At 46.7% G+C, this 27,687-nt stretch overlaps 1 protein-coding gene across 1 annotated transcript; it reads right to left on the reverse strand.

The window, feature by feature from the left end:
• Nucleotides 1-505: 505 nt before the first annotated feature.
• LOC147706684 (uncharacterized) lies at nucleotides 506-6,027 on the reverse strand. Its single transcript, XM_086925825.1, has 2 exons — nucleotides 5,683-6,027; nucleotides 506-1,035 (listed from the first exon to the last, which is right to left on the reverse strand). Exons 1-2 carry the CDS (start codon nucleotides 5,911-5,913, stop codon nucleotides 634-636), a joined length of 633 nt encoding a protein of 210 aa, XP_086781951.1. The 5' UTR covers nucleotides 5,914-6,027; the 3' UTR covers nucleotides 506-633.
• Between the last annotated feature and the right edge of the window lie 21,660 nt (nucleotides 6,028-27,687).

Consider the following 27,687-nt stretch of genomic DNA (forward strand, 5'->3'; position numbering starts at 1 on the left):
CTATAAGGACATGGTTCCGAAAGCTGCAGAAGGGCTCAGCTCATGCTAGAGCACCCTCTCACATAAAACCAAGCACTCTGCCTCCAGGATTGTTAAGGCCTGCCATAGGAGTCACTTATAGGTTACTATGTATCTATATATAAGGTAGATATAGATATACTATATCTAAGTAAGGGGTGATTACACCACTGTAGGCGGGGTTACAGGGACGACCTTGACACCAGGTGTTGCGGGCAAAGAAGGTTTTATTTTTAGGGTGCTTTTATATACAAATGTCTTTCTCCTCCTCTGGGTCAGGCGGTCTCGGGGAAATGTGCTGGGATCCGTGGTTGTTGCTTCGTCCGTTTCTTGATGGTAGGTGGGGACGCTCTAGCGGGACTCCGACCAGCTCCGTGACATGTAAGAGACCAGAGAGAGAGGGAGGCCGTTACTGTATGTTCTTCTCAGTATATGCACCTTCAGGGACCGGGGTAGTGAGGACAGCCCTAGTGTACAGCAGTGCTCAGACGTCTTTAGTGCAACGGTGATCGAAGGGCGGGATAGGAGGTGAGGTACAGGGACGGAAGCGGGTAGTGGAAGGGGGGGGTCGGAGACACGTTAGGGATGAAACAAACAAGGGCTTTTTACACTATTCTACACGTGAGCACTCCGGCTCCCCACCCAGGCTGCCCAACGCCGCCGTACCTGTGACAGCCACACTCCTCCCTCGGGAGTGTGGCACGGCGGTTCACGGGGTCGTTGGCCTCCTGGCTCTCCTCTCTCCACCGGCTCCACCTCGCCTCCTCGATGTTCCTCAGGGGTCTTTTCTTCCTCGGTTCCGTCCTTCTCTCCGCTTGTCTCCGTCTCGACTTCCTCCTTCCGCTCCTCCGGGGTGTAAACACGCCCTCCGTACATCACATCCCGGCCTTTGACCATTCCGGTAGTGCTGACGTCCACAAGGGGCGGGTCCTCCTTCTCGGAATCGAACGCCCAGTTAAAGGGGCCCCTGTGATCGCCGTCCACGCTGTCGTTGCACTGATCGTTCCTCCAGTCAGTCTGTAACGAAGGAGGAGGTTCAGGGTCAGAGGGGCACGGATTCCACCATTCCCCCCGGGTACGCTTTCCGACCTCACCCTCGTTACACTCCTCCCCCCCTGGATTCGCCCGCTCGGGGAGAATGGGCATTCTGGACAAGAAGTCTGCGTTGCCATTATAACACCCTTTCCTATGTTTAACTGTGAAGGCGAATGGCTGGAGAAATAAAAACCACCTCAGGATCCTTGCATTATGGGATAGGTTTTTGTGCATCCATTGCAAAGGGGCGTGATCGGAGTAGAGTGTGAAGGCTTTACCCTCCAGGTAATACCTGAGCTTGTCCACTGCCCAACGTATTGCCAGGCATTCCTTTTCCACCGTAGGATACTTTTGTTCCCTTGGGTGTAGTTTTCGGCTCACGTACAGGATGGGGTGTTCTTGTCCGTCGGAACCCTCCTGAGACAATACCGCACCTATACCAGTGTCGGATGCGTCTGTTGCTAGGGAGAAGGGTTTCTCAAAGTCGGGAGAAATCAACACAGGGCTTGATGTGATGGCCTCCTTCAGGGCCTGAAAAGCTGTATTTGCCTCATCTGAAGGAGGGCATGGCAGTGTATTCCGAACCTGCTTCTGTAGGAGGTTCGTCAAGGGGGTTGAGAGGGCAGCAAAGTCCTTGATAAAACGCCTGTAATAGCCAATAAGGCCCAAGAATGCCCTTAATTCTCGCTTGGTCTTAGGGAATGGCGTTTTGGTGATTGCTTTTATCTTCTCATCCTGGGGGGCTATTACTCCGTCCCCCAGCATAAACCCCAGGTACTTCACCTTGGAATAGGCGGCTCTGGATTTCCGCGCATTCACATGTAGCCCGGCCGATTGCAGAGCACGAAGGACTCTGTCAACGTGGCTCAAGTGTGATTCCCATGTAGGACTAAAGACGACTATGTCGTCCAAGTATACTGAGCTATACTGGTTATGGGGGGCCAAAACGGTGTTCATCAACCTCTGGAACGTGGCAGGGGCTCCATGGAGCCCAAAAGGTAGCACGTTGAACTCGAATAGCCCGTCCTCTGTTGCGAAGGCCGTCTTGTGCCTGTCTTCCTCCCGCAGAGGCACCTGCCAATACCCTTTGGTCAGGTCAAAAGTTGTGATGTAGCGGGCTTCCCCTATTCGCTCTATGAGCTCATCCACCCTTGGGATGGGAAACGCATCAAACGAAGAGATAGCGTTCAATGCCCTGAAGTCCATACAAAAACGGGTTGACCCGTCGGGTTTTGGCACCATGACTATGGGTGAGGCCCAGTTACTTCTCGAAGGCCGAATCACCCCTAGTCTAAGCATGTCTTGTACTTCCTTTCTTACGTCGGCCCTTTTGGCCGCAGGTATATGATAAGCCCTTTGTTTGATGATTTGTCCCTCTTTGGTTTGTATTTGATGCTCCGCCATATGGGTGCATCCAGGGGTATCGGAGAACAATGGGGAAAAGGGGCGTAGGACTGCCATCAGTTCCTGTTTTTCTTTGTCATTTATCTCCGGATTGACTGGAAGTAGTTCCAAGGTCGACAGTTGTTGGCTTGACGGAAGGACTAGATTGGCTGAGCTGGGGGGGGGTCCTAGCCATTTTTTTAGGAGATTGATATGGAAGGTTTGTCTCCTGGATGGAGACAGTCGCACCCGGTAGGTTGTGCGGCCGATGGTTTCTATTACCTTGTACGGCCCCTTCCACTCGCTCCTGAATTTCTGGGTGGATGATGGTAGGAGTACCAGCGCCCAATCGCCTATCTCTAGGGTTCTCCATTTTTTCCCTTTATCGTATTGATGTCTTTGGCTGTTTTGTGCTTTTTCTAGGTTGGAATAGGCGAGGTCCCGCAACTTGCCCAGGCGAGACCTTAACTGCTGGGTGTAGTCCAGTAGACTTCTTTGTTCTGCTGCTTCTTCACCCTCCCATGCTTCCCTGGTGATTTCCAGTAGGGATCTGGGCTGTCTCCCGTACAGAAGTTCGAACGGTGAAAACCCCAAACTGCTCTGGACTTGGGCTCTTACGACATAGAGGGCCAAGGGTAACACCCTATCCCAATCTTTAGCTTCGGTGTTCAACAGTTTTTTTAACGTGGTTTTCAATGTTCTGTTGTACCTCTCTACGAGGCCATCCGTTTGGGGATGGTAGGCGCTGGTGCGGATGTGGCGTAGGTCCAGTAACTTGCATACTTCTTGCATCATACGGGACACAAATGGGGTTCCTTGATCGGTGAGGATCTCCCTTGGAAACCCCACCCTTGAGAATAACTCCACTAATTTATCTGCCACATTCTTGGTGGTAGGCGCACTGATGGCGAAGGCTTCCGGGAACCTGGTGTTGTAGTCAACTACTACCAAGGCATATGTGTGTCCTCTGGCAGTGCGCGGCAAAGGACCAATGAGATCCATCCCCACCCTTTCCCAGGGATTGCCTATGACAGGTAATGGTTGTAGGGGTACTGCAGGGGGTTTAGTAAGGTTCTTTTTTTGGCATACCTCACATTGGCTGCAATAGGTTTCCGCTTCCTTGTATATACCAGGCCAGTAGAACAGACGCAATATATTTTGGGTTGTTTTCTCGGTTCCACTATGCCCAGCAGTTAAGTGCGTGTGAGCATAAAACAGTATCTGCTCCCTGCAGTCTTTGGGTACCACTAGTTGACTTGGTTCTCCCGCCTTTCCTTCCCTGTAAAGTAGGTCTTTTTCTATCTTGAAACGGGGGTACGCTGTTGTTTGGGTATTCTGTGCCACGTGAGCCGCCTCCCACGCGTTCATGAGTGAGGGATCGTTAGCCTGGGCGAACTTGAACCCCCTATCCAAGGCCCAGGGTTCTATCGATAGGTAAGCCCCTACAGGGCTGTCTCTCAGTTCTCTTTTGAACATAGACAGGAAGTCTGGATTATCCACTCCTATGATTAACTCTTCAGGCAAAGAACCCACCACTCCTACTTTTACCGTGCAGGGATCCCTACCCTTTGGGTGTAAGGTGATGCTGGCCAGGGGGTAGGGTTTCACGTCCCCGTGCACACACCTAATATGCACTATTCCTTCATGGCCTATTTGGGCTGGGTGCAACAATCGCTCTTGGATTACAGATTGTCTACAACCTGAATCCAACAGGGCTTTCACTGGGTTCTGATTCACTAGGACTCTTACGTAAAACGAGGGTCCCATTTCCGCTGTGTACATCACGGCTCGGGGTATGTAGCCGACCTCCATGGGCTCCTCCGTTGGTTTCCTGTGGGGGCACATTCGTGCTATATGGCCCCATTCCCCACACTCGAAGCATTGAGGCCCTTTCAGGGGGGGTTCCGGGCGGTAGGGCCGAGGTTTGAGGGGCTCGGGTATTATCTTTCTTCTGTCCTGTTTTGGAGGCGGGACACTGGTCTTACCACCTTTTTCCATATCCCAAGGGAAGGACCGGGGGGCAGCCCTGGTATAGTTGGCCGCCATCTCGATCGCCTGAGCCGCTGTCAGCCCTGGATGCTGTCGCAACCACCTCTGGGTACCATAGGGCAAGGCCTCCATGAATTGCTCCAAGATAATACTGGTCATAACTTCTTCCTTACTTCTGCTACCTGGTCTCAGCCATTTTTCCGCCGCCATCTTGATCCTCAGGTACAGTGTCTTTGGATTTTCACCGGTGTTCCCCTTTTCCTTTCTAAACCTGAGCCTGTAGGCCTCTGCGTCCATTCCTAAATGGTCCAGTATCACCTCTTTGACATCATAATAGGAAGCGGTGCCCGAATGGTTGGCTACTTGATAGGCTGTTTGGGCCTCACCTGTCAGTAGCGGCGCCAAGAAGAAAGGCCATTTCTCCTCTGGCCACCCACAAGCCCTAGCGGCCCTTTCGAAATTGAGGAGAAAAGCATCGGGGTCTTCCCCCGCCACGTATTTTTGTAATGCCACTCCTGAGGGGTGTGCCCCTAGGGGTCTTCTATCAGCCGTTGTTGCTGTGCCTGGGGCTTGTACAGTCTTTTGAATGCTGTCCATTTGCTGGGCTATTGTGGTGCGAAACAGCTCCCTATCGGCGTCTGCTGTGTTGATCTGTTGACCAATGGCCCACTCCAGCTTTTGTTGCCCGTCGATCAGGGTTTGGATCACCTGGTCCATTGCCATGGCCGGGTCCGTTGGGGAAGATCCCACTTCTGACACCAGTGTAGGCGGGGTTACAGGGACGACCTTGACACCAGGTGTTGCGGGCAAAGAAGGTTTTATTTTTAGGGTGCTTTTATATACAAATGTCTTTCTCCTCCTCTGGGTCAGGCGGTCTCGGGGAAATGTGCTGGGATCCGTGGTTGTTGCTTCGTCCGTTTCTTGATGGTAGGTGGGGACGCTCTAGCGGGACTCCGACCAGCTCCGTGACATGTAAGAGACCAGAGAGAGAGGGAGGCCGTTACTGTATGTTCTTCTCAGTATATGCACCTTCAGGGACCGGGGTAGTGAGGACAGCCCTAGTGTACAGCAGTGCTCAGACGTCTTTAGTGCAACGGTGATCGAAGGGCGGGATAGGAGGTGAGGTACAGGGACGGAAGCGGGTAGTGGAAGGGGGGGGTCGGAGACACGTTAGGGATGAAACAAACAAGGGCTTTTTACACTATTCTACACGTGAGCACTCCGGCTCCCCACCCAGGCTGCCCAACGCCGCCGTACCTGTGACAGCCACACTCCTCCCTCGGGAGTGTGGCACGGCGGTTCACGGGGTCGTTGGCCTCCTGGCTCTCCTCTCTCCACCGGCTCCACCTCGCCTCCTCGATGTTCCTCAGGGGTCTTTTCTTCCTCGGTTCCGTCCTTCTCTCCGCTTGTCTCCGTCTCGACTTCCTCCTTCCGCTCCTCCGGGGTGTAAACACGCCCTCCGTACATCACATCCCGGCCTTTGACCATTCCGGTAGTGCTGACGTCCACAAGGGGCGGGTCCTCCTTCTCGGAATCGAACGCCCAGTTAAAGGGGCCCCTGTGATCGCCGTCCACGCTGTCGTTGCACTGATCGTTCCTCCAGTCAGTCTGTAACGAAGGAGGAGGTTCAGGGTCAGAGGGGCACGGATTCCACCATTCCCCCCGGGTACGCTTTCCGACCTCACCCTCGTTACAACCACCTTAACCCAGCTGATTGATCAGCCAGTGGTGTCAGATTTGGATGGCCAGCCAGGTGTGGCATAATAAATGCTGCAGCCCCTGGTAGGCCTTGGATGCACCTATGCCCTGGGTACCTATGGTACACTGTACAGGGGCTCACAAGGGTGACCCAATTCCCAAATAGGCATGTACCTGAAGTACATGGAATCCATTTTACAGAGAGAGCAGATAGCCTGGGGCCCTGAATAGCAGGATCCCAGGCCAACTTTTATTTTTTTATTTATTTATTTTAAAATCTTATATAGCGCGCAGCTACCCTAGGGCATCCCGGCGCTTCAAGACAACATCGGATGGTAAAAGGAACAGCATCGAGGCGTTATGCTGGAAACAGGAAGGTTTTAAGACCCTTGCGGAAACGCAGTGTGCAGGGCTCAGCTCGGAGTTTTTGGGGAAGCGAGTTCCAGAGCTTTGCCGTGTTAAATGAAAATCTTCTCCCACCAGTGCGGGCCTTTTTGACTCTGGGCACCATCAAGAGATGTTTCGTGTCTGACCGCAGCATTCTGCCAGCTTTGTAGGGAGTCACTAGATTTTTTAAAATAAGGGGACCTTTGCCTGCAAGAATTTTATGAGCGGTACAGAGTGCTTTAAAAGTCACTCTCTCCCGCACGGGGAGCCAATGCAGTGCCTTCAATGCTGGTTTCGCAGATTGTGTCCTCGGAATGTCCGTGAGCAGCCTTGCCGCTGCATTTTGGACCTGTTGAAGAGTCTTAAAGGTTGATTCAGGGGCGCCTAAAAAGATGGCGTTGCAATAATCGAGTCTAGATGTTATGAGACCCTGAATCAACAGCTTCCTCGATGTTACCGGAAGTAGGGGGAAGATTTTCCGAGCCGACCTGAGCAGGGCATAGCATACTCCTGCTGTTTTCTTGGCTTGGGTGCGGAAAGACAAGTCTGGTTCCAGCCAGACTCCAAGGCTTTTGATCGCATCCTTGGGGGCCGGGGGATCGCCCATACATCCCGGCCAACTAAGCGGCGGGAGAAGGGTAGTTTTACTCCCCAGCAGCAGTATTTCCGTTTTGAGCCGTTTAACTAAGTCGAAAACCAGCAAAACACCAGGCAAAAAGTTGGGGTAACCATAGTCAGGTATCCACCTTCCTACAGTGTCTACTTGCTTTAACCAAACTGCTGCAGTTCATGCTCAGAGATTCTAGTATATATCATTTTGCCTTGCACTTTAGGAATAACAATTACAATGCCAGGATTTGCATAGTATGCACAGTATTTATGTTTATGTTGGTTTGGCCTATGTTTTATGTACAATATATGAAATATTTTTATATAATCATGTGTGGAGTCTCTTTTGTAGTGTATGTGTTGTGTTACTGGAGTGAGTGTGTTGCACAAACGCTTCACACATTGCATCTGATAATAAGCCTGACTGCTCGTGCCAAGCTACCAAGGAGGTGAGCACAGGTGATCTGTAGTTTGTAACTGACTTGCCCTCACTAGAGTGGTGGGTTCTGCCTGGCTTAGGTGCCTACCCTAGCCAACCAGAAACCCCATTCCTAGCAGCCTCTCTCACACCAGAGTAGGGAGTCGGAGCACTTTACATCACACACACATACAGAGGCAAAGAATCATACGTGTGTGAATCAGGGATTAGAAAATGTTACATAAAACAATGAGGATTACAAGGTGTAGGAATTACATGTCATCCATTCATAGTGCTAGATTTATTACAATTATAAGTTACGATTGCAAGTAACTAAGGGATCTCTGTGACAAAAGCAGTAACCCACTGAGATATGCACATCAAATACGGTTCTGTGATCTATGTGCAGCAGGTATATTAACCCTTTAACTACATTAGATGAGTCAAAACTACCAATAAACAAAACTCCGATCTCTCTCCAGCAGGAAGATAAACCATCAGAGATATCAAGCTTGACACTTTTATTGTTGCCTGAAAACTGCTGGATATACAATGAACTCTGCAGGGAGAGTGAGAAGTGAGTCATTATGCTGGACAGTCCTGCTGATTTTGTTACTAGGGTCCGATATTGCAGCACTGCTGCAAAACCGGCCCCCAGTTATAAAAAAACAAACAGTGTACCACCCCTCCAGCGTCCTGGGGAAACAACCGATGGCCAGTGCGGCCAGTCCATCCTTGGGCAACATCCAATGGTTCAGGCTGGCTGGAGAGAAGAAAAGACGCCTGGTCAAATCATTAGGAGTCATGTGCAAGAAAACAGAGGCCGGACCAATTATTTATTCTCTACAAACGTGCTACTAAAGCAATATACTATTGACGTGTCGTTACTCGGCCACTAAACCTCACCCTAACCATTTGAGTCAGTGAGGAGCTGATAATGATAATTGAACTGGGTAAGCCAAAGCGCACTGGCTGCCTTATATCAATGCATCACCCCAAATAATTTTGGTCCCAGGAGCTATAAAAAGCGTGACTAAGAGTGCATGGACAGCTAAGATGACCGAGGCACATGATCCACTGAGGCTCCACTGCACATTTAAGAACAGTTAAGGCACTACCTCCACTAGTGGCCTGTTTTTGACCATGGAGGCTGTCAGGTGGTACAAATAATACTCCCAAAATGTTGGATTAAGGCAGATTCGGTGCAGGCCTCAAGGGACAAAAGGGCAGCAATATGGCCTCAGCGCAGAGCACGCATTTGTAATCGACAAGGGGGCCTGTGCCGCACGAGTCTGAACCTACCCCTCAATGCTGCACCACCCAGACTTGCACCTGAGGTGGGGGTAGACCCTTAAGAGGTACCAAAAACCCAGAATACCTGCGTTCCCTCCCGAGACAGTGATTGTTCACCCAGTGGGACCAGCACAATACCACTCCTCAGCACGGGTGTTCCACTCCCACCAGGATTATTGGCATTGGCAGGATTACTGGAGCCAAAGGGGTTGTGCGGGCCCCCTGCCTCCCCTTGAGATGGCGGCACAATGGAACTGGAAGAGAGGGGTCGGGGAATGAGAAGCTCCCCCAGCCCACACATGACAACTTCGCACACTGGGGATTCTCCCTTGTAACACCGAATTGACATCCTGTAAGCAATGGCTCTGCTCAGCCATGCTGTAACTGGTCAATTGCCTGACCCCAATATGGCAGATCTGCCAGGAGTCGAACAACCTCCACTGTAAAGATAGCGCTTCACCCCTGGGCCTCCCCGCAGATGGTACAATAGTTGGTGGCAGTGCTCCCGATGCACCCACAGACAGGCAGCATCACCCTCACCCTCACCATGAAGCCCCTGTTAATGCTCCAATATGCAAGGGAGGTCACAAGTGTCAATGGTCTGTTCTACCCTCCCACTATAACGATGCCCCTGTTAAGGACTTACGCCATATGTGGTGGGCCCGGCACCTGTTCTCATCCTCACTCCTGGGCAGTGTCCACTGACTTAAACGGCTGTCTTTATGCCTCCGAAGAAGCAACAGTTCAAAAGAGTTTCCAGTCATTTTACACCAGCAGAGACACAAGACACCTCCCCAGTGACACCCACTAGTGACCCATGTCTCTCACTAAGGAAGTCCTGCTTTCTTCAGTGCAGGATTTTAAGAGGGAACTACGAGATGTGGTTCAAGTGGACCTGGCCTCTTCCCTGAAAACTCTCAAGACCAACCTTAATAGTAATCATCAAGAAGATGTGGTCTCATTGAGCATCCGGGTGGTGTTCATCTTGATACTAAAGCGCCTGGAACAGGGCACCGGTCAGATGACGGACCTAACCCAATCCCTCTACTCACACCCAATGTTCCCTCTAATTATTTTCCTCTGTGTGCGGCAATTAAGGGCTTCTGTGCACTGTAACCAAAGCTTGTGCTCTGGAGACTAGTGAAAATTTACTATGTGAGTGTGGTGCGTGAGCTTCTGAAATTAGTTGTGTTTACTCCGATTAAGGTTTATGTGAAAATTAATGCAAAATGCTTCATTTTGATATAGTTTATCAACATGTGAAAGCCACTTTTATGGCAACTGATTTAATGTTACTGCATTGCAAACCAAATTGTTCACAACCACACCTTGTACTTTGGGTTCACTTATGGAAAATTGAAAACATACACTCTCAGCTTTTTTTTCAGAGTTCAACCAGTTTTTTTCCATTAGTAGAAAATCCTCAAGATAAACAAAAATAATACACGCCCGACTCCCTGATTTAATAGAGGAGCTCCATTTGTCTTAGACATGGTCAATTCTGGTAAACCCAGTAACATTCATTAATCAATTAACCTATCCAACTGGTTAGTGTCCCACCCTGTTCTCGCAGTCTATTCCTTCACTGATAACTGCAATTTGGAGGTTAAAGATTCTCTTGGTCCTCACGCACACCATCTAGGACCCAACATCGTTCATCATTTGTATGCCTGCTAGTTTGAGCCACAGTTTCAAGGGCATTTAGCGACTATTCAGCAGCACTACATGATTCAATAAGTCGACCTTTCATCAATAGATTAAAATTTCTTGTTCAAATGCAGTCACTTACTGTGAAGTATTTTCCAATAGGGATGACTCAAGCCTGTGAGATGGGGATGGAAGTGACTTAGTGGATTTTAGTGTCCTTTAAAGCTCAGTTTTGCAGTTGCAATGTTTCCTGTAATTTTATTTTTTGTTTATATGCATTTATTGAGCATTTGTGTAAGCACTTTCATCAGCCATGTGCAAACCTGAGTGGATTTTTATGTCGCTATGTCACTGCTCTACCCCTCACTGAATGGGCTATGTGTCGGGTAGGGGAAATGTAAGAGGTATCCTCCATCACTGTGCTTCTACTTTGTGCAAAATAAAATCATGCAATTTTAAAGCATTTTTATATAAATACTCAATTAACACACAAGAGTTTGTAGACAAATAGCTTGGCAAGATGTAAAAAAAACACAGTTCCAAAAGGCGTGCCTTTCTCATCTTTGACAACAATAACATTATTTTATTTTCATAACTCAAGCTCTGTTAACAACTAGCATATTCCACTATATGCACCAGATAAGCACAGGAGATTTGAACCTAAAAACTAAGTAGTAAAGTATATCTTCTAGAGTGCCCTCTATGAATAGAATCACGTCTAGGCACTTAAGTATCATGTCCTGCATGGAAGTAAGTGCTAGGGACAAATTTGAATAAAGAAGAACAGCAGTGCACATTCACATGCTATCTTTGCTAACTCTTATGGAATTACTTATGTGTGACCCTCTGGAAGAGGGATTTAGGAAAGCACATCACTTGGTGACTCGTTACAGAAATACACATCTCTCACCGAATGTATCAATTTTCTTGGTCAAACAATAATTTACATATGAGTACTAATTGTGTATCTAATCTGTTTTATGTGACTATAGCTGAAAAGACCATAGAACATATGAACGTTAAAGTACAGGTAAACTTTATAAAAAGGGAGAAAAGCAAACCAGCACTGGCTTTTGTGGAACTTGTTAAATGTGGAAGGACAGAAGAGTAAAATGTAACTGGCCTGGGTCGAGCTGATAAAGTCTGCGGAAAGGGAGAGGAGTGAAGCACAACTGCTCTTGACAGGACTAGCAAAATCTATGGAAGGAGAGAAGAGAGAAGCAGGACTTTGCCTTGTTTGGACCGATTCATTTTATTGCTGGAAAAAGATAAGAGAAAAGCAGAACTGCCCGCTTTTGCCCTTCCCTCCATTAATTTCTTACTCCCTCATGCCTTCTCCCTTATGTTATTCATATTTTATATAGTGCTACACACCACACGAGGTATTCCTAAGTGCTGAAAATAACAGATATTAACATTTGCCAATTTATGGTACCTTTGTTGCGTTGATGGGGCTTCTATTTTACGTAAGGCAGTGCTCCCCGCTTTAAAGAGGGGGGCGAGCCACTGAGATCTCAAAACAGGCTTGAGCCGGAAGCCGGGCTCTGGCTCAACACGGGGTTCTGTTGGAACCTCGAGCCCTTAATAGGCCGAGCTTTCATGTGGCTTCTACTTGCCTCCGTCCCTCTACCTCGGATGTGGCATTACTACCAGAGCTGCCAGCTGTGGAACTGGCAAACCAGGATCCAGTTTCAATGTCGGCTCAATATCCTGTGATTCTGGGCGCATCACTTAATTTCCCTATGCCTTTAAACAATGCATTTATTTATTTATCTATCTATGCTACTATTATAAAGAGAGAACTTGCACCTTTAGGCAAGGTAAACTCGGGAACTACAGCGCCAATCTACACACCCAAGACATCTTAGAAAACCTCAGGGCAAGCAGAAGGACATAGGCTACATAAAAATAAAAATAAAACGTTTTTTAAAAAATTAATAAATTAAAAAAAGTAGTCCCTTGCAACTAGCGCCGGCCACGACGTCTGCGTGAGGGGAGGAGCGGCGTTTACCAAAACCAGGAAGAGCAGACGACATGAGCGACGTCTGCGTGAGGGGAGGAGCGGCGTTGACCAGAACCAGGAAGAGCGGAGGACAACAGCGCCGGTAGGAGCTGCGAGAACCGGAGGAGCAGAGGCAGTGAGAGGTACGTTGCTGGGGCGGGAGGCGAGAGGGAGTCGGCGGGTGCACCGCGCGGGCTGCTACCTAATTTAAAACTAATGTTTATGGAGTCCGGGCGGGAGGCGGGGCGGGGCTGCTACTTAACTTAATTCGAGTCCGGGCGGGAGGCGGGAGGTGGGTGGGGGCGGGAGGGAGTCGGCGGGTGCAACCCTCGAGAACATGCTGCCCCAGCCACCTTCTGCCCCGGAGTAAAAATGCAGCCCCCGGCCCCCTTCTGCCCCAGGCAACGCTGGGGCGGGCTGCTAGTACTAATATAATAAAGAGAGAGCCCAAACCTTTGAGGCGGGTAATCTCAGGAACCACAGCACCAATCACAACACCCAATACAGCGTTGGAAAGGGCAGTTGCAGCAGAAGGACATAGGCTATGCAGACGCCCACCATATACATTTAAAAGGTAAAAAAAACATGCCAGCAAAGTAGTCTCTTGTGGGCGTGTCTGCGTTGTGCTGTGGGCGTGTGCTGGGGGCGTGACAAACGCTGGGGGCGTGTGGTACGTTCCGCCCTTCATGCCATGTCTCATATTGTGGGCTAATCCCCACCCTGCTCCCTTTAAATACTCCTGCACCCCATAATCATAACCCACCCTTACTCCTTAAAATACCCCAACACCCTTAAACAATAACCCATCATAACCCTATAAATATACCCTGTAACCCAAAACCCATACCTATCCCTAAACCCTAAAATACCACTGTACCCCAAAACCCAAACCTACCCCTGAACCCTAAAATACCACTGTACCCCAAAACCCAAACCTAGCCCTGAACCCTTAAAATACCCCTGTACCCCAAAACCCAAACCTACCCCTGAACCCTAAAAATACCCCTGTACCCCAAAACCCAAACCTGAACCCTAAAAACCCTGTACCCCAAAACCCAAACCTACCCCTGAACCCTAAAACACCCCTGTACCCCAAACGCCAAACCTAGCCCTGAACCCTAAAAATACCCCGTACCCCAAAACCAGCCCATAACCCTTAAAATACCCCTGTACCCCAAAACCCAAACCTACGCATGAACCCTAAAAATACCCCTATACCCCAAAACCCAAACCTAGCCCTGACCCCTAAAAATACCCCTGTACCCCAAAACTCATACCTCTCCCTAAACCCTAAAACTACCCCTGTACCCCATAACCCCAAACTGTATCTGAACCCTTAAAATACCCAAACACCCCAAAACATATACCTCAGTACCCCAAAATACATACCCCTATACCCATACTTACCTTATCCAAACATTTAAAAAAACATGCTTTTACCATTCATGCATTTACAACGAAATTCGCTGTAAATGTATGCGTGGTAAAAGCATATAAAATGTAATGCCATGCGTTATAATGGCATTGCGGAGTCATGGTACTTTCGTAATGAAAGTATGCGGAGTGATGGTATGCGGGAAGGAAGTTGCAGAATAATGGGTGTTTACCCTCCCCGGTAAGTACATTGGTGGCACGGCGGCCCACATCTCCAGCAACATACTCATATTTTTTCACCACCCATTTGAAAAATGCACAGGTCTCTCTCATTGATGGCCAGCACCGACATACACTTTTAGACACCTCCCGCCACAAGTTCTAGAATTGCGAACTTTAGAGCTGGGGAGCTACGTTCGAATCTCGACATCAGCTCAACATCCTGTGATTCCAGGTAATTCGCTTTGTCTCCCCGTGCCTACCACAAATGAATGTGTTCTTCTGTAATGTAAATTGTGCTCATGCCATGTTGTCGAGTTCGCGCTATAGAATATTGCAAGGAAAAATAAAGTAGGGAAACTCGAGTTCACACACTACTGAATGCATACTCTTAAGTGCATCAGCAGTGCACTGTGAATCGGAGCGTTTCACAGGCCTGTCACAGATAAGAAATGCTATCAAAACGAAATCCTACAAAACAATATGCTACTGGTCGGCACCAATTCATACCCGGACAACGTCGGGACGGGCTGCTAGTGTGATTTATATAGCGCCTGGCTACACGGAGGCTTCCCCGCGCTGACGATAAGAACTAGTGGCTAGATGGGAATAGCCAGGTCTTCAGCTTTTTCCTGAATATTAGTTCCTTTTTCTGCCCTCTGAGGTCCAACAGAAGAGCATTCCACAGTTTTGGGAGCAAGTGGGAAAAGAGCTATATTTTGATTCTGGTGGTGGTGAGGTGGTGAACGTGGGAGGATCTCAAAGATCTCGAGGGTGTATAGCACGATATCAAGGATCTGAGTTTCGGTGGGCCTTTGTTATTTATAGCTCTGTGTGCGATACAGAGAACTTTAAATTTTATTCTTGACGCTATAGGAAGCCAGTGGATTTGTTTCAAGGATTCTGTAACTGGCGCTTGTCTATGTAGTTTGAGCAGGAGCCCGGCCGCCGCATTTTGCACCGTCTGGAGCCTCTTGATCACATACTTGGGAGAGGCCAGGCATAGGGAGTTCCCATAGTCCTGACGGGATACTATCAAGGACTGCACAACGGTTTTCCCGAGTTCCTCCGGAATCAGTTCTAACATCTTTCTGAGCGTCCTCAGGAGTCCAAAACAGATGCCCGACAATTTATTTGCCTGTTCGCACATTGAAAGTATGCTGTTGAGCCACATACCTACATTTTTTACGACCAGTTTGTGAACTGGAGGCTCACCCATACAAAGAGGCCAATTGTTTAGGGGTCTTGGGATTGGCCCTCTTGCCCAGGATCATAAATTCGGTCTTATCACCGTTCAAATTAAAAAAACTATCTGACACCCAGTTGGCTAGTTTTGCCAGGCAGGGGCCCAATAAAGAGTTTTCCTGATGGTAATCCTGGGGCAGCGCGGCGATCAACTGTGTGTCATCTGCATACGAAATGCCTAGGATGTCAAATTCCTGTATTATGCTGGCAAGCTGCCTGACATAAATATTAAATAGAATTGGGCTTAAGGATGCATGTGACCTTGTTGAATGCAACTGGGCACCTATCATGACAATTGCACACTTTCCTTGTTTGCGCGCCTTCAAACAGGTGCGCCATCCGTAAACAGGGAAAGTATGCCCGATTATGTTGAATGAGCTGTTCTCAGGGCATCCTGGGGGCAGCACAATCAGGTGATACATGGAGTGGCTGCCCTGCGTTTCACTGTGTAGGCAGCAACCCTCTTGCACTTTCAAAATAGATGAGAGATTCCCTTGCTTGAGGTTGCCGAGGGTGACTGCACTCGCCTGAAGGGGGATGTCTAGGGGGTCTATGGGACCCAAGTCCATCCCTCAAGACAGCTGCACTCATGCACTTCCTGACAGCTTCTTTGCCTCTGCGCCTGCATCCATAGTATGGTGCGGGGGCAGAGAGATTCCTCCATTGCATCGGGTCATGCCCTCATGTAAATGAGAGTCTTCTCTCTTGCGAAAGTGCTAGCACTGCACCTGCTCCAGCACTATCAGTATTACAGAAGAGGCCTGTAGGAAAGTGGCTCTGTATATACTGGCCCAAAGTAAGATTCAGTGTGCACAGAGTCCACAGTCCACAGAGGTATGGCAGAGGCTAAAGTTAGATAGAACATTACTCTCTAAAGTGGTAGCTTGGTCGAGCAGTAAGGCAGTATCAGAGGACAGTGTAAAGCATTTGTTGTACACACTCAGTCAGCAAATGGTCTCACACCCTCACAAACTCAACTCTAGGCCAATTGTTTTGTATATAAAAATATATTGTCGTTTTATTTTAGAATCACAGGTTGGTATAAAAATACTTTCTCAGAATGAGATGTTGCAATAGAATAGTTTCATATAGCAATAGACTTTTAGATGCAGTAGATAAAGTAGTTGCAATATGCAACACAAACTTAACACAATTATAAGAGGGAGCTCAATGGGAATTTTAAGCAAACTGCAATATCATTTACTTTACGAACGTTTTTCTTACTCAGTGCTGGATCCTGGATTCAGCCCTGGTGCATCTCCTGAAAACAGTTGAAGGAAATTGATTTTGCTATACAGGCGAATTTTAAGGAATATTTGTATGTTGCAAAAAATCGACACTTAAAAGAATTTTCACTGAAAACAGTCAATGGTTTCCTATGGAGGGAAATTGCATCAGCGGTAAAGTACTTTTACTAATCAGTGCTGGAGACCTAGATTCTACAACAACGACACAACGGCCAGTACTGGGCTAACTTACTTCTTATTTATCAAAGATCTGTTATGAACAAAACATAGCTGTCTATTGTCAATTCCGTCACTAGTTTATTTTAGTCATTTTTTCTAGTCAAAGACTTTTTTCAATTTTTTGCAAAGGACATTTCTTGTGCATATACAAAATATATACAAAATATACAGATTTATACAAATTTTTACATAAACAATCTCTTAGTAACTAAACAACACATCCACACCAAACCTTTCTCACTACATACATTCAACTAGCATTCACACACATAAACAACATATACCTCTGAGGTGTAGGTCAATGTCAACAGAAATGCTTTTTAAAGTAAAGTGGTTTGATGAATCCTACATTTTTTATGTTCAAACAATGTAAACAGTTAGGGTGTATTATATTGTTTAGTTACTAAGAGATTGTTTATGTAAAAATTTGTATAAATCTGTATATTTTGTATATATTTTGTATATGCACAAGAAATGTCCTTTGCAAAAAATTGAAAAAAGTCTTTGACTAGAAAAAATTACTAAAATAAACTAGTGACGGAATTGACAATAGACAGCTATGTTTTGTTCATAACAGATCTTTGATAAATAAGAAGTAAGTTAGCCCAGTACTGGCCGTTGTGTTGTTGTTTTAGTGTAATTAGGCTTAGCCTTGCTGTGGAAGAGCCAAGACCCAGTTTTGTTCCCAGGATACCTAGATTCAGCACTGGGACATCTTTAGTAAACAAGTGAGTAAATTTGTTTTGGTAATTCGCACGATTTTTAATGAATATTTGTAGTTTTCAAAAGTTGACACTTAGAAACTTTTTCAGATAAAATCACCAATGCTATCCTATGGAAGGAAATTCAATTTGCAGGTGTAAAAGTGGAGAACCTACCCTTCGGGAATGGTGGAGCCCGAACCCTTCTGACTGTTCATTTCCGGCTTCTCCACAGAATCGCGAGTGGGAGCACGGAAACGAGACTGCAAGCGAGTCCGAGGAGAGCGGCCCCTTTAAGTGGGCGTCAACATCCGCTGAGGAAGCCCCGGCTCTACACGACGTCACGGAGACCGCATTGGACAAAAAGGAGGAAATCCTGTATGCAGGGTGTTGAAACACCGCGGAGGAGAAGGCGGGAGCTGGAGAGACGACGAGCAGAAGCAAAGTCGAAGACGGAGACAGAGGGAACCGAGCTGAAGATATCGAAGGAGCACACGGAGGAACCGAGTCCCGAGGCGAGCCAGGAGGCCAACGACCCTGCGGACCGCCGTGCCACACTCCCGAGGGAGGAGTGTGGCTGTCACAGGTACGGCGGCGTTGGGCAGCCTGGGTGGGAAAACGTAACGCCAGTGAATAGTGTGTAAATATCTCTATTTACCCGGACCCATAAATCATTCCATTCCTACCCTTCCAATTCCCTTCTCCCTCCCCCTATTTCCCTTCTCACTACCACCTCTCTTACATGGAGCACTGCAACTGATAAATTGAGTCACCGGGTGTACACCTCACACTCCCTGGGTCCCTTGGTGCAACCCTAATAGAGGACTGTGACCTAACGGACTTCCGTCTTGTTGGTCTTTCTTTTGCATGTGGCGAGCCCCTCGGTACCTGGAGAGAAGATCCATATTCTGAGTGAAGAAAACCGGTAGAAGACCAGCGCCATGGACCCCAGTACCTTTGCCCGGGAGAGACTGACATTTAGGACCAGAAAGACGTTCGTTACAAAACCCTTAAGAACCTTAAAAATAAAACCCTCGTTAAACCCTACATCTGGTGTCACGGTCGTCCCTTCATCCACGTCCACAGCAGGTAAAGTACTTTATCGTTACTTTTCTTACTCAGTGCTGGATACCTAGGGCCTCATTTATGAGCACTTGCGTCACTTTTACGCCCCCGGGGCTTCACTTTTTGTGACGCACCAGTGGCGTAAAAAATGCGCCTTGTTGCGCCATATTTACAAAGTGATGCATCTAGATAGATGCGTCACTTTGTAAACCCCTGTGCCACATTATACCTGCGCCAGGTATAATGTATGCAAGGGGGCCTTTTGATGCAAGAAAGGGTCGTAGAAGTGACTCCGTGAAATCTATGAGATTTCACTGCGTCACTTCAAGGACGCCGTTGCGTCAAAATCTTGCGCCTGCCTCACAGCAGGCGTAAGACTGACGCAGGCCAAGCCTCATGTGAAAGGACCCATTGCTGGAGTTGCTTCACTTTTGTAACACACTCCAGCAATGCGACACTTTTGCGCTTACAGATACGTCAGAAATACTGACGTATCTGTAACTCCTTGCGCAATGACGCATCATTGGTGTCGCAAGGAGGGTGCAATGAAAAGTGACGCATTGCTGTTTTCACACAGCGATGCGTCACTTTTCATAAATGAGGCCCCTAGATTCAGCACTAGGACATTTCCTGAAAACAATTGAGAAAATGCGTTTAGGTTAATCATGTGATTTTTAAGGAATATTTTCTGTTTTCAAAAGTCGACACTTACAAACTTTTTGGGAGAAAAAGTGTCAATTTTATTCAAAAAGAAAAAACAGGTGATCGGTTTCAATGTAATTAATCAGTCTTTGGAGTTAGGGTCCTGAGGTTAGACTCAGGGGTCTCCCAGGGTCAGTGAGGCACTGTTGTTGCATCCTCAGCGGCACTCAGGCAGCCGGGTGCAGAGTGTTGAGACCCAATGTTATCCTATGGAGGATAGGGGGCTCCGGTTAGTGGCGCCTGGCAAGTAGGCCACCGAGTTGTGGGAGCAAAGCTCCTAGGGTTAAGCTCAGGGCACGTTGGGGACCAAGTTAGCACCAAAGGGGTACCCTCAGCGGCACTACGGCAGCCGGGTGCAGGGTGCTGTTTTGAGGTCGGATGCCCTGTTGATTTCAATTGAGAGTCTCCGGAACAAAGAAACACTGCAGGCTCGGGAAAGAGGATCTTCCAGGAGTGACCAACACTTTGAGGGTTAAGTTGGGATGTTGAGGGCTGGTTAGGCACCGCTGGGTTCGGCACCCAAGGCCGTGGGGCTTCGGATGCAGGGGTGCCTTTAGACGTCGACTTTTCTAACCCGCTCTGGTCGCAGTAGGGGAGGGGGTCCTCTGGATTGAGGCTGCAGGCATCGTCTGCAGGCTTGAGGCAGGTCAGGGGTCAACGGATCTTGGGTCAGGATCGCTGGCGGGACCTCCTCGTGGTGTTTGTTCACTCAAACCAGGGCCGGGCTCAGCGGGTGCAGAGTGTGCTGGATTCGCGGTTCCTGGCTGGCACCAGAAGCTGCAGTTTAAACACATCCGGTGTTCATGGGAGAAACTGCTTGGAAAGTGAATGCAGGAAGGTCCTTTGAAGGTTTTTGAGGTTGCTGACCGCTGGACACGCCAGGATTTTGCAGGAGCAGGTTCGAGGGGAGACAGGCCTGTAGGGCTGGGGCCAAGTCAGTGGGCGTCGTCCTCTTGTTAGCTTTGCCCAGCTTCTCGTCCTTCTTCTTTTCTTGTTGTTGCTGGATCTGAGGAAGGCAGGTTCTGGGTGCCCCTAAATACTAAATTTAGGGGTGTTACAGGTAGGGAAAGGTCAGGGACCAATGGGTCCCTTCCCTGGGTTGGGTACACCCCTTATTCAGCCACTCTCTTTTTTTTCCTTTTTTTTTAGTCCTCATCTCACCATAGAGCATCTGCAAATATAAGCAAGAAACCAACCTTCGATCTTGAGCGCCCTGGGTTCCTACTATTGCATTGACTATATGCCTAACCAGGCCAGCTTCTTTGTACAAAGCCTGGTGTAATCATTGGACTTAGATCTTAAATCAGCCTCATTTCTTTGCCCCAGTCTAGGAGCTGGACCCAGATGTTACGCCTATCATTATTCGAGTGCCCCAAGCCCAGCTGGGCCGTAGCCAGAGCATCCCGCAGCCAATTCTCATAAAACGGGGGGATGGATCCTTACATAGCCTACAGGTCTCTCTCCGGGCAATAAGAAAAAGATACATTAGTAAACCTTTTTGCGCTGCAGACAGTATGGTCAGGGGATTGTTATCAACACTGAATATTACCATAGATAAATTCCGCTTAAGATTGGCCTTATTTGGTACCTCGAAGGCCCTGATTTCTTTGCTTCTAGAGGTGGGGCATATGATTACAAGACCTATTGATGCAATATTATTTGCCTAGAAAGAAAGACTCAATTCCATGTTGCCTTTATCTCATGCATTCCTTTAGCCAACTGTGACACTGAGCCATCATCTGCAGAGCTGTGCATTTCACATGTGCGAGGTGAATTACAGTTCATAAGTAAGGCATGATTGCATGGGAAGCCATCCTGTTATTCCCAAAGCAATTAGACAGGACACAATTGAACTGGCTCACAAAGACACTGGGGAATGGTGGCAACCAAGACGCGAATGAGATCAAAGTTATCATTCCCATACCTAGATGGATCGGTGGATTAGATGCTTGGCAACTGTCGTGTCTGTCAAACTCCGGATAGGCAACATCTCACCTACCCGAGGACATCTGGAAAGCAGTTGACGTTGATGTCATTTGTCCCATAGCCATGGATCCAAAATCTCCTCTGGGTGATTGCTGAATTTTCCGGATTCCCTGACGTCATTGCTGTTCCTAGCACAACTGCTGATATGGGTACTCCTGCCTTGAACAAGATATTCTTAACTTCTGGCATCACTGTCTCCATCAAGACAAGACTGGCAATGGACTACTGTTCAATGGTAGAGAGTTTAAAGAATTTGCCAAATTCATGGGATTTCATCATCACAAAATAACAGAACTCTGACCGCAGGCCGACAGTTTCATCAAACATTTCATTCACGCAGAAGAAAGACATGCAAGTGTCTAAGATCACTAAATCCCACAAATTAGACGTGACAAACCACTATTTGTTGTTAGCGTACTTTGCATGGGCAGCCCAAGACATCATCTTGACTCGACGGAAGAGCGTGGGCATGCCTATAACCGTACACGCAATGTATGATGTTCCCTGTAGTACAAGAGTGTTGTGGTGCTCTGTTGGGTAAACTCTTGAGCTGTACAGAGTGTCAAATGCAACAACAGATTCACTGGGTGCCGCTGCAGATTTGCTTAGGGAGTTGCACTAGACACAGGATTTTACATATACATGAGGCCTCTGGCACATGTTACATTCAGAGTTCAATGCATTATGTAAGCTGGTGAATCCCATCTGATCTCCAGACTTACCCTTGTTACGCCTCCCAAGACATCCGCTCCATAATATCAGACAGAGCTCAAAGGTGCTAAGAGACTACTTTGAATGTTGCACTCTACAAAAATGAAGAATGTATCACAGCGTAATGGTTTCGGCTGTGTCCATTGGTCCTAAAACACCTTCATCAGGGCAACAAAAGAATATAAACTTTTACAGGAAAAACATGTGAACTCAGCAAAATGATGTTAGGGCTAGTCGCTGAGTTGAAAAGATTAGTTCACAGATATATTGACCTCCTTGGCGCTTATATCAGTGTAAAGATAAATAAATAACATTGTGCTTGCCCACAAGCTGTAAATGTGACTGAGACACAACGCATACTCTTCAAGATGCACAGAGGGCTTCAGACAGAGAGCAATGACAGTCTGAGATACTGGGGATCTGAATGTGCGTCTTGACTTAATCGCAAATATGATCAGGTGTTTGGGGTCATGAACGTATAATGTCATCATAAAGGACAGAGCAGCATTGAAGCTGCCTCTCTTCAGGATCATTTTTGACAACCATATAAGCAGCAGCTCCTGGGATACAGGCTCCAAAAACCGCACATTACTGGCAACCATCTGAGAAAGAATCTGTCTCCTTGGTTACATGAAATTGGTGATTGTCCAAAAGCTTGGCTGTAAGAAAGTCAGTTTTTTCAAATCAAATGTCAAGAACAACTTCAATCCCTCTAATTCTGAACAACACAATAATGGTTCATTGAATTAATTCAATACACAAAGGTAAACTGACCTCAAGCACAGGGGTCTCCTCCTGCTTGTTCCTCTTGTTCTAGGGCTCAGGAATCTCTTAAAATGTTTACAACTGTACCAATTGTAGTGCAACTCACGAGGTATACACTGCTAATGACAGTGACTCCAAAACTCTATTGTTTGACAACCAGGAATGCACAGGTTACAAATAGGTACACAAACTATGAGCCAAATGTACTAAGATTGGATTCGCAAAAAACAATCACAAATTGTGCACCAACCTTTTGCAAATGAAGTGAAATGAAAACAAATTAATAAAGAATGCATGTACCAACAAGGCATCAAGGCGCTAAACTCACTGGAACGCCACTCGACCACGGAACCCTCATCGCCAGGAATCAGGAGTCCAAGAGCTCACCCTAAGTTGAAGCTCCTCCTTCCTCTCCAACAGAATGCAAAGGGTCAGAATCTCCACTTTCATTTCTTTTTTTTAAATATATTTTTATTTTCCATCCACTTTCATTTCTGAACCCAAGAAGTTCATCTATGGAGTCCCCCATGGCTCCTGTCTCAACTTAATGCTACTCAATGTTTACATGGCACCTCTCACCTGCATTATAAGAATCTACGTCATCAACACTGTCTCCTACGCCAATGACACTCAGCTCATCCTCTCCCCGCCCACAAAAACAACACCAGAAACAATTTCACTGCCTGCATGACCGATGTTGGAAACAGGATGCGAGAGAAGTGTCTCAAACTTAACACAGACAAAACAGAGGCCCTTAACTTCGGAAATAGGAACTCCCCCTGTGACTCATCCAATGGCCACCCGCCTTTGGCCCCACGCCCACCCCCACAGATCATGCCAGGAACCTCAGCACCATCCTTGACACAGGCTCTCGAAAAAGCAAGTTAACACTGTGATGTCATCTTGTTGCCGCATTCTCAGAGTGCTTTTCAAAATCTTAAATTTGCTCTCCACACCAGATGCACGGTCACCCAAGCCCTCATCATCAGCAGACTCGACTACAGCAATGCACTATATGTCGGCATGTCCAGCCACCTCACTCAAAGACTCCAAACCATCCAAAACCTCGCTGCCAGACTCATCCTAGACATCCCCAGAAGGGCACACGTCATGCCCCACCTGGCAGAACTGCAATGGCTTCCCATCTAGAAAAGCTTCAAATTCAAGTTCCTCACCTACAACTACAAAGCCCTCCAACAACACAGGACCAGCCTTCCTCCACAGCCGACTCCAACTCTCCCAAACCTTCAGACACGTATGCTCCACTTCTCTCTGCTTCGCACAAATTCCCCGTATTAGCCAAAGGCAAGGCAGGAAGACACAATGTTTCCTTCATCGCAGCCAAAAGCTGGAACAAACTCCCTCTATATATCCAGACCATCACTCAACTCCTCAAGGTCCGCAAGAAGCTGAAAACCTGGGTGTTCAACTAGGGGACCTCCTGCTCTGGCACCTTGATAACGTCACAGCTGATCAGATGCACCCAACAAATCTACATAGCATAACATACCATTACCACCTAGTCCTGGAGAAGAGACAGGCAGACCCCGAAAAGCTGTGACCTTGCAAAGCAAAAATCCAGGCTTTGATTTCTTTCCTAAAGGCCACATGATTTTCCATTCCTGAAAGGGGGCAAAAAACATGTAACACAATTTAGCTGTGGTCACTGAAAAAGATCTGCCAGCCCATCTGGCCCGAAGTATTCTTGGAAGCAGCCAATGAAACTTGGATCTGATAAACCTAGGTCCCAGATAGTATAATGCTTTATGAGCAATACGAAGGGACTTACAGATGATTCTTTTGCTCACGGACGCCCATTCACCAGAGAACGACTGGTATTTGGGAATATCTCAAATAAGCTGGGACAGGTTTATGCTTATTTGAAGAAACTTTGTTAATGTTCAGATAAACAGTATTACAGACTCAATCCGTGATAATTTCATGGCATGAACCACTGTTTTCCGTTCTGTTATCGAAATATAGGGAAATCTTGTTCTTAAAGATCTGATAGTTTTAAAAAGCATGAGGACACCGTGCGACTCACCTGTGGATCGAAGAATAGATGTTGATCAAAGATCACCCCAAGATTTTTAGCCGATTTAACAGGGGAAGGTGGAGCCCCACCAACAACATATCGTAAATGCTGTACCATACGGTGGGGTGACAGCTAAACATGATGACCTCTGTCTTTTCTGCATTTAATTTGAGACAGTGCTTTATCCAACTAGAGATGGCCCTCATGCAGGTGTTACATTTTATGGCTGCAGAATGTGAGTCCTTCAAAATGGTCACCATGATCTGCGTGTCGTCTGCATAGGATAACACCTGGAAGCCCTAAAAGGGAATCAACTTGGCCAAAGAGGAGACAGACCGGTTGAATAAGGTAAGACTTGATATGGATCCCAGAGGGACCCCACATGGAAGAGAAAATTATTTCGACATAAACTATCCACAAATTACTATCCGTGATCTGTCTGATAGGAGACGTTTAAAGAGTCAAGGCAGTACCTTTGATACCAAACAGAGGCAGCCAGAAATGAAGAAGTAGCGGGGAAACCGTATCAAAGGCTGATGAAAGATCTAACATAACTGGTGCTGCAGCCTGCCCCTTATCTGCTAGTGATCTAACGCTGCCAACAGCATCTACCAATGCAGATTCCGTACTATGCTCACTAAGAAAGCCTGATTGTGAAGGATCCAACCGCTCGCGCTCCTCAATAAATGTCATGAGCTGACGATTCAGGTATTTTTCCAGAATTTTGGCAGGTGTAGACCGCAAATAAATTGGGTGATAGTTCTTTACGTCTTTAGGATCAAGGTTCAATTTTTTTCAACAAAGGCCTAACTTTTTTCCATACTACTTTCCATGAGTAAGGAAAACAGCCAGAAGCTATAACTGTATTCATTGTGGAGGCCAAGTGCTCTGCCACTAAACCAGAACCATGTTAGAGAATTTGGGGCGGGCGAAGTTCCAACGGCAATCCTGACTTTGTATTCAGAAGAAGCTTCTCAACTGGTTCACTAGAGACAGGCAGGAAGGATACAGACACCGAGCCGTCTAACATATCATATGTCGATAACAGTGTCTATCGAGTACTGCATTGCTAACTCTCTAGAATTGTCAAATTTCTCCTGATCCTTAGAAGTAGGAAAAACAAAATAAATATTCAAGATCTTTCAAAAAAGAGTGCCAAGTTGCCACAAAAAGACTGAGTAATGTCTGAATTTTATTATTTATTAAATTCCTGGGAGAAGGAAGCATATTAACAATTTTCAAGAGCTCCTCTGAATTCTTTCAGTGCAAAATTTAGATTTCCCTAAAAAGTAGCTTGCTTGCTCTCCCTAATCAATGCTCTATATTTAACTTTCTTTCGTGGTTTATATTCTTCATGCCACCAACTCTCTTGTTTATGACAGTTTTGCCTCAAAGATCTAACTCTATCCGATTGTCAGGAGGCAGAAGGCTATTCTATAACAGTTAGAGATCCTTAAAGGTGCTACCTGATCTAAGACAGTTTTACGCCATCCAGAAAATTCCTTAGCAGCCAGTAAAATGAGTCTCAAATAGAGCTTTTGTGATAGAGGTATAAGATATATTTTTCCGGGCACATTTTTGGATTTTAAAACATGGTTTCCTGGAATAGTTAGAAGGTACCTTAAAAAACAACATGAAGCCCACCACCCAATGGTCAGACCAGCTTAAAGGGGGTGCTACCTTAAATCCTAAATGCAGATTATCAGTAAAGTTTCCATTTAAAGGGTGAGCAGCACAGTGGATGAGAGACCTCACAATTTAAAAAAGACCAACGCTGGATATGGTGTCAAACAGTGAGCTGACATCCTTGTACGTCAAGTCTTCCAGATGGAAATTGAAGTCACCAGGAATAGTGACATTTGACTTGTTTAAAAAGTCAAGTCTGGTGTAGAAAACTGACCTATGTCTGCAAATTTGCCCATTTTCAACAGCAAATTAGTTTTGTACATTTGGACCCTGGTTCTGTAGCTTCAGAAATATGTATATGCCAATCACCACCCTTCACTGTGGATGGCTTCCTGGACTTGTGTATCTCCTGTTATGATCAGGGTGGAAGGGGCCTAAGTGGATGAGAAGGTGAAGGTTTGAGCTTGAAGATGTGGTAGGCTATGTAAATGCACTAACAAGAGCATAAAGCTAATCGTATGCTTACTGGCTTGATACAAATTACGCACCAACCTTTTGCAAATTACAGAAAGTCCAACAAATCATGATTTGAACGTACAATGATACCCTGGCTGTATGAGTACTGTGCAGAAACCCATAGTTCCCCACCTGGTATTGGGATGCTGTTCAAAGATGCCTGTTTGCACATTTTTATATGTTGTTTAGCTGCACTTAAATGTGTGATAATTCCTCTATGTATTTGTTGTTGGTAATGAGCGGGATGGCAGATTGACTGGAAACTTAAGTGGATGATATCCATAGGTGCAATAAAAGGGTGAACTTTGTAAAGAGCTATTTAAAGAATTATTGAAGATGAATTCCGAAGCTGGAGTCCACCATACCAAGCTATGTTGGTATTCAGTTAAAAAAACAGCACAGTGTTGTCCAATTGTCTGAATGCCACGTTCAGTCTGGCTATTTGATTGGGGATGGTAGGTGCTTGATCCAATTCCTGAAATACCAAAGGTATTTGATAAGGAGGAACAGAAGTGTACTGTACACCGGGGTCCATCATCTATAATAATCACTGAAGGAAGTCCATGTAGTTGCAGAACTTCTTTCACAAAATGATCTGCTCGTTCTGAAGCTGATTGCACCTTCTTTAAAGAACTTTTACACTAATCCTTGGATGAGTTGTTGTCTACCTGTATCTTCTTTAATTCTTCATCGTTGTAAATTTTCCTTTGGGCTTCCTCTACTTGGCTGAGGAATTTGTCCAGAGAAGAAAAATGATTGCCACCCTAGGAACTACATAAGGGGCTGGTTGAAATAGT

This window comes from Lissotriton vulgaris, chromosome 6, assembly GCF_964263255.1.
Source record: "Lissotriton vulgaris chromosome 6, aLisVul1.2, whole genome shotgun sequence".
Lineage (NCBI taxonomy): Eukaryota > Metazoa > Chordata > Amphibia > Caudata > Salamandridae > Lissotriton > Lissotriton vulgaris.

Excerpts from the sequence above, each read along its gene's own strand:
- LOC147706684 (XM_086925825.1), bottom strand. The coding sequence starts at position 5,913 with ATGGTCAAAGGCCGGGATGTGATGTACGGAGGGCGTGTTTACACCCCG. Across the intron at positions 1,036-5,682 it reads GAGGAGTGTGGCTGTCACAG|ACTGACTGGAGGAACGATCA; the intron begins GTACGGCGGCGT and ends CCTTCGTTACAG.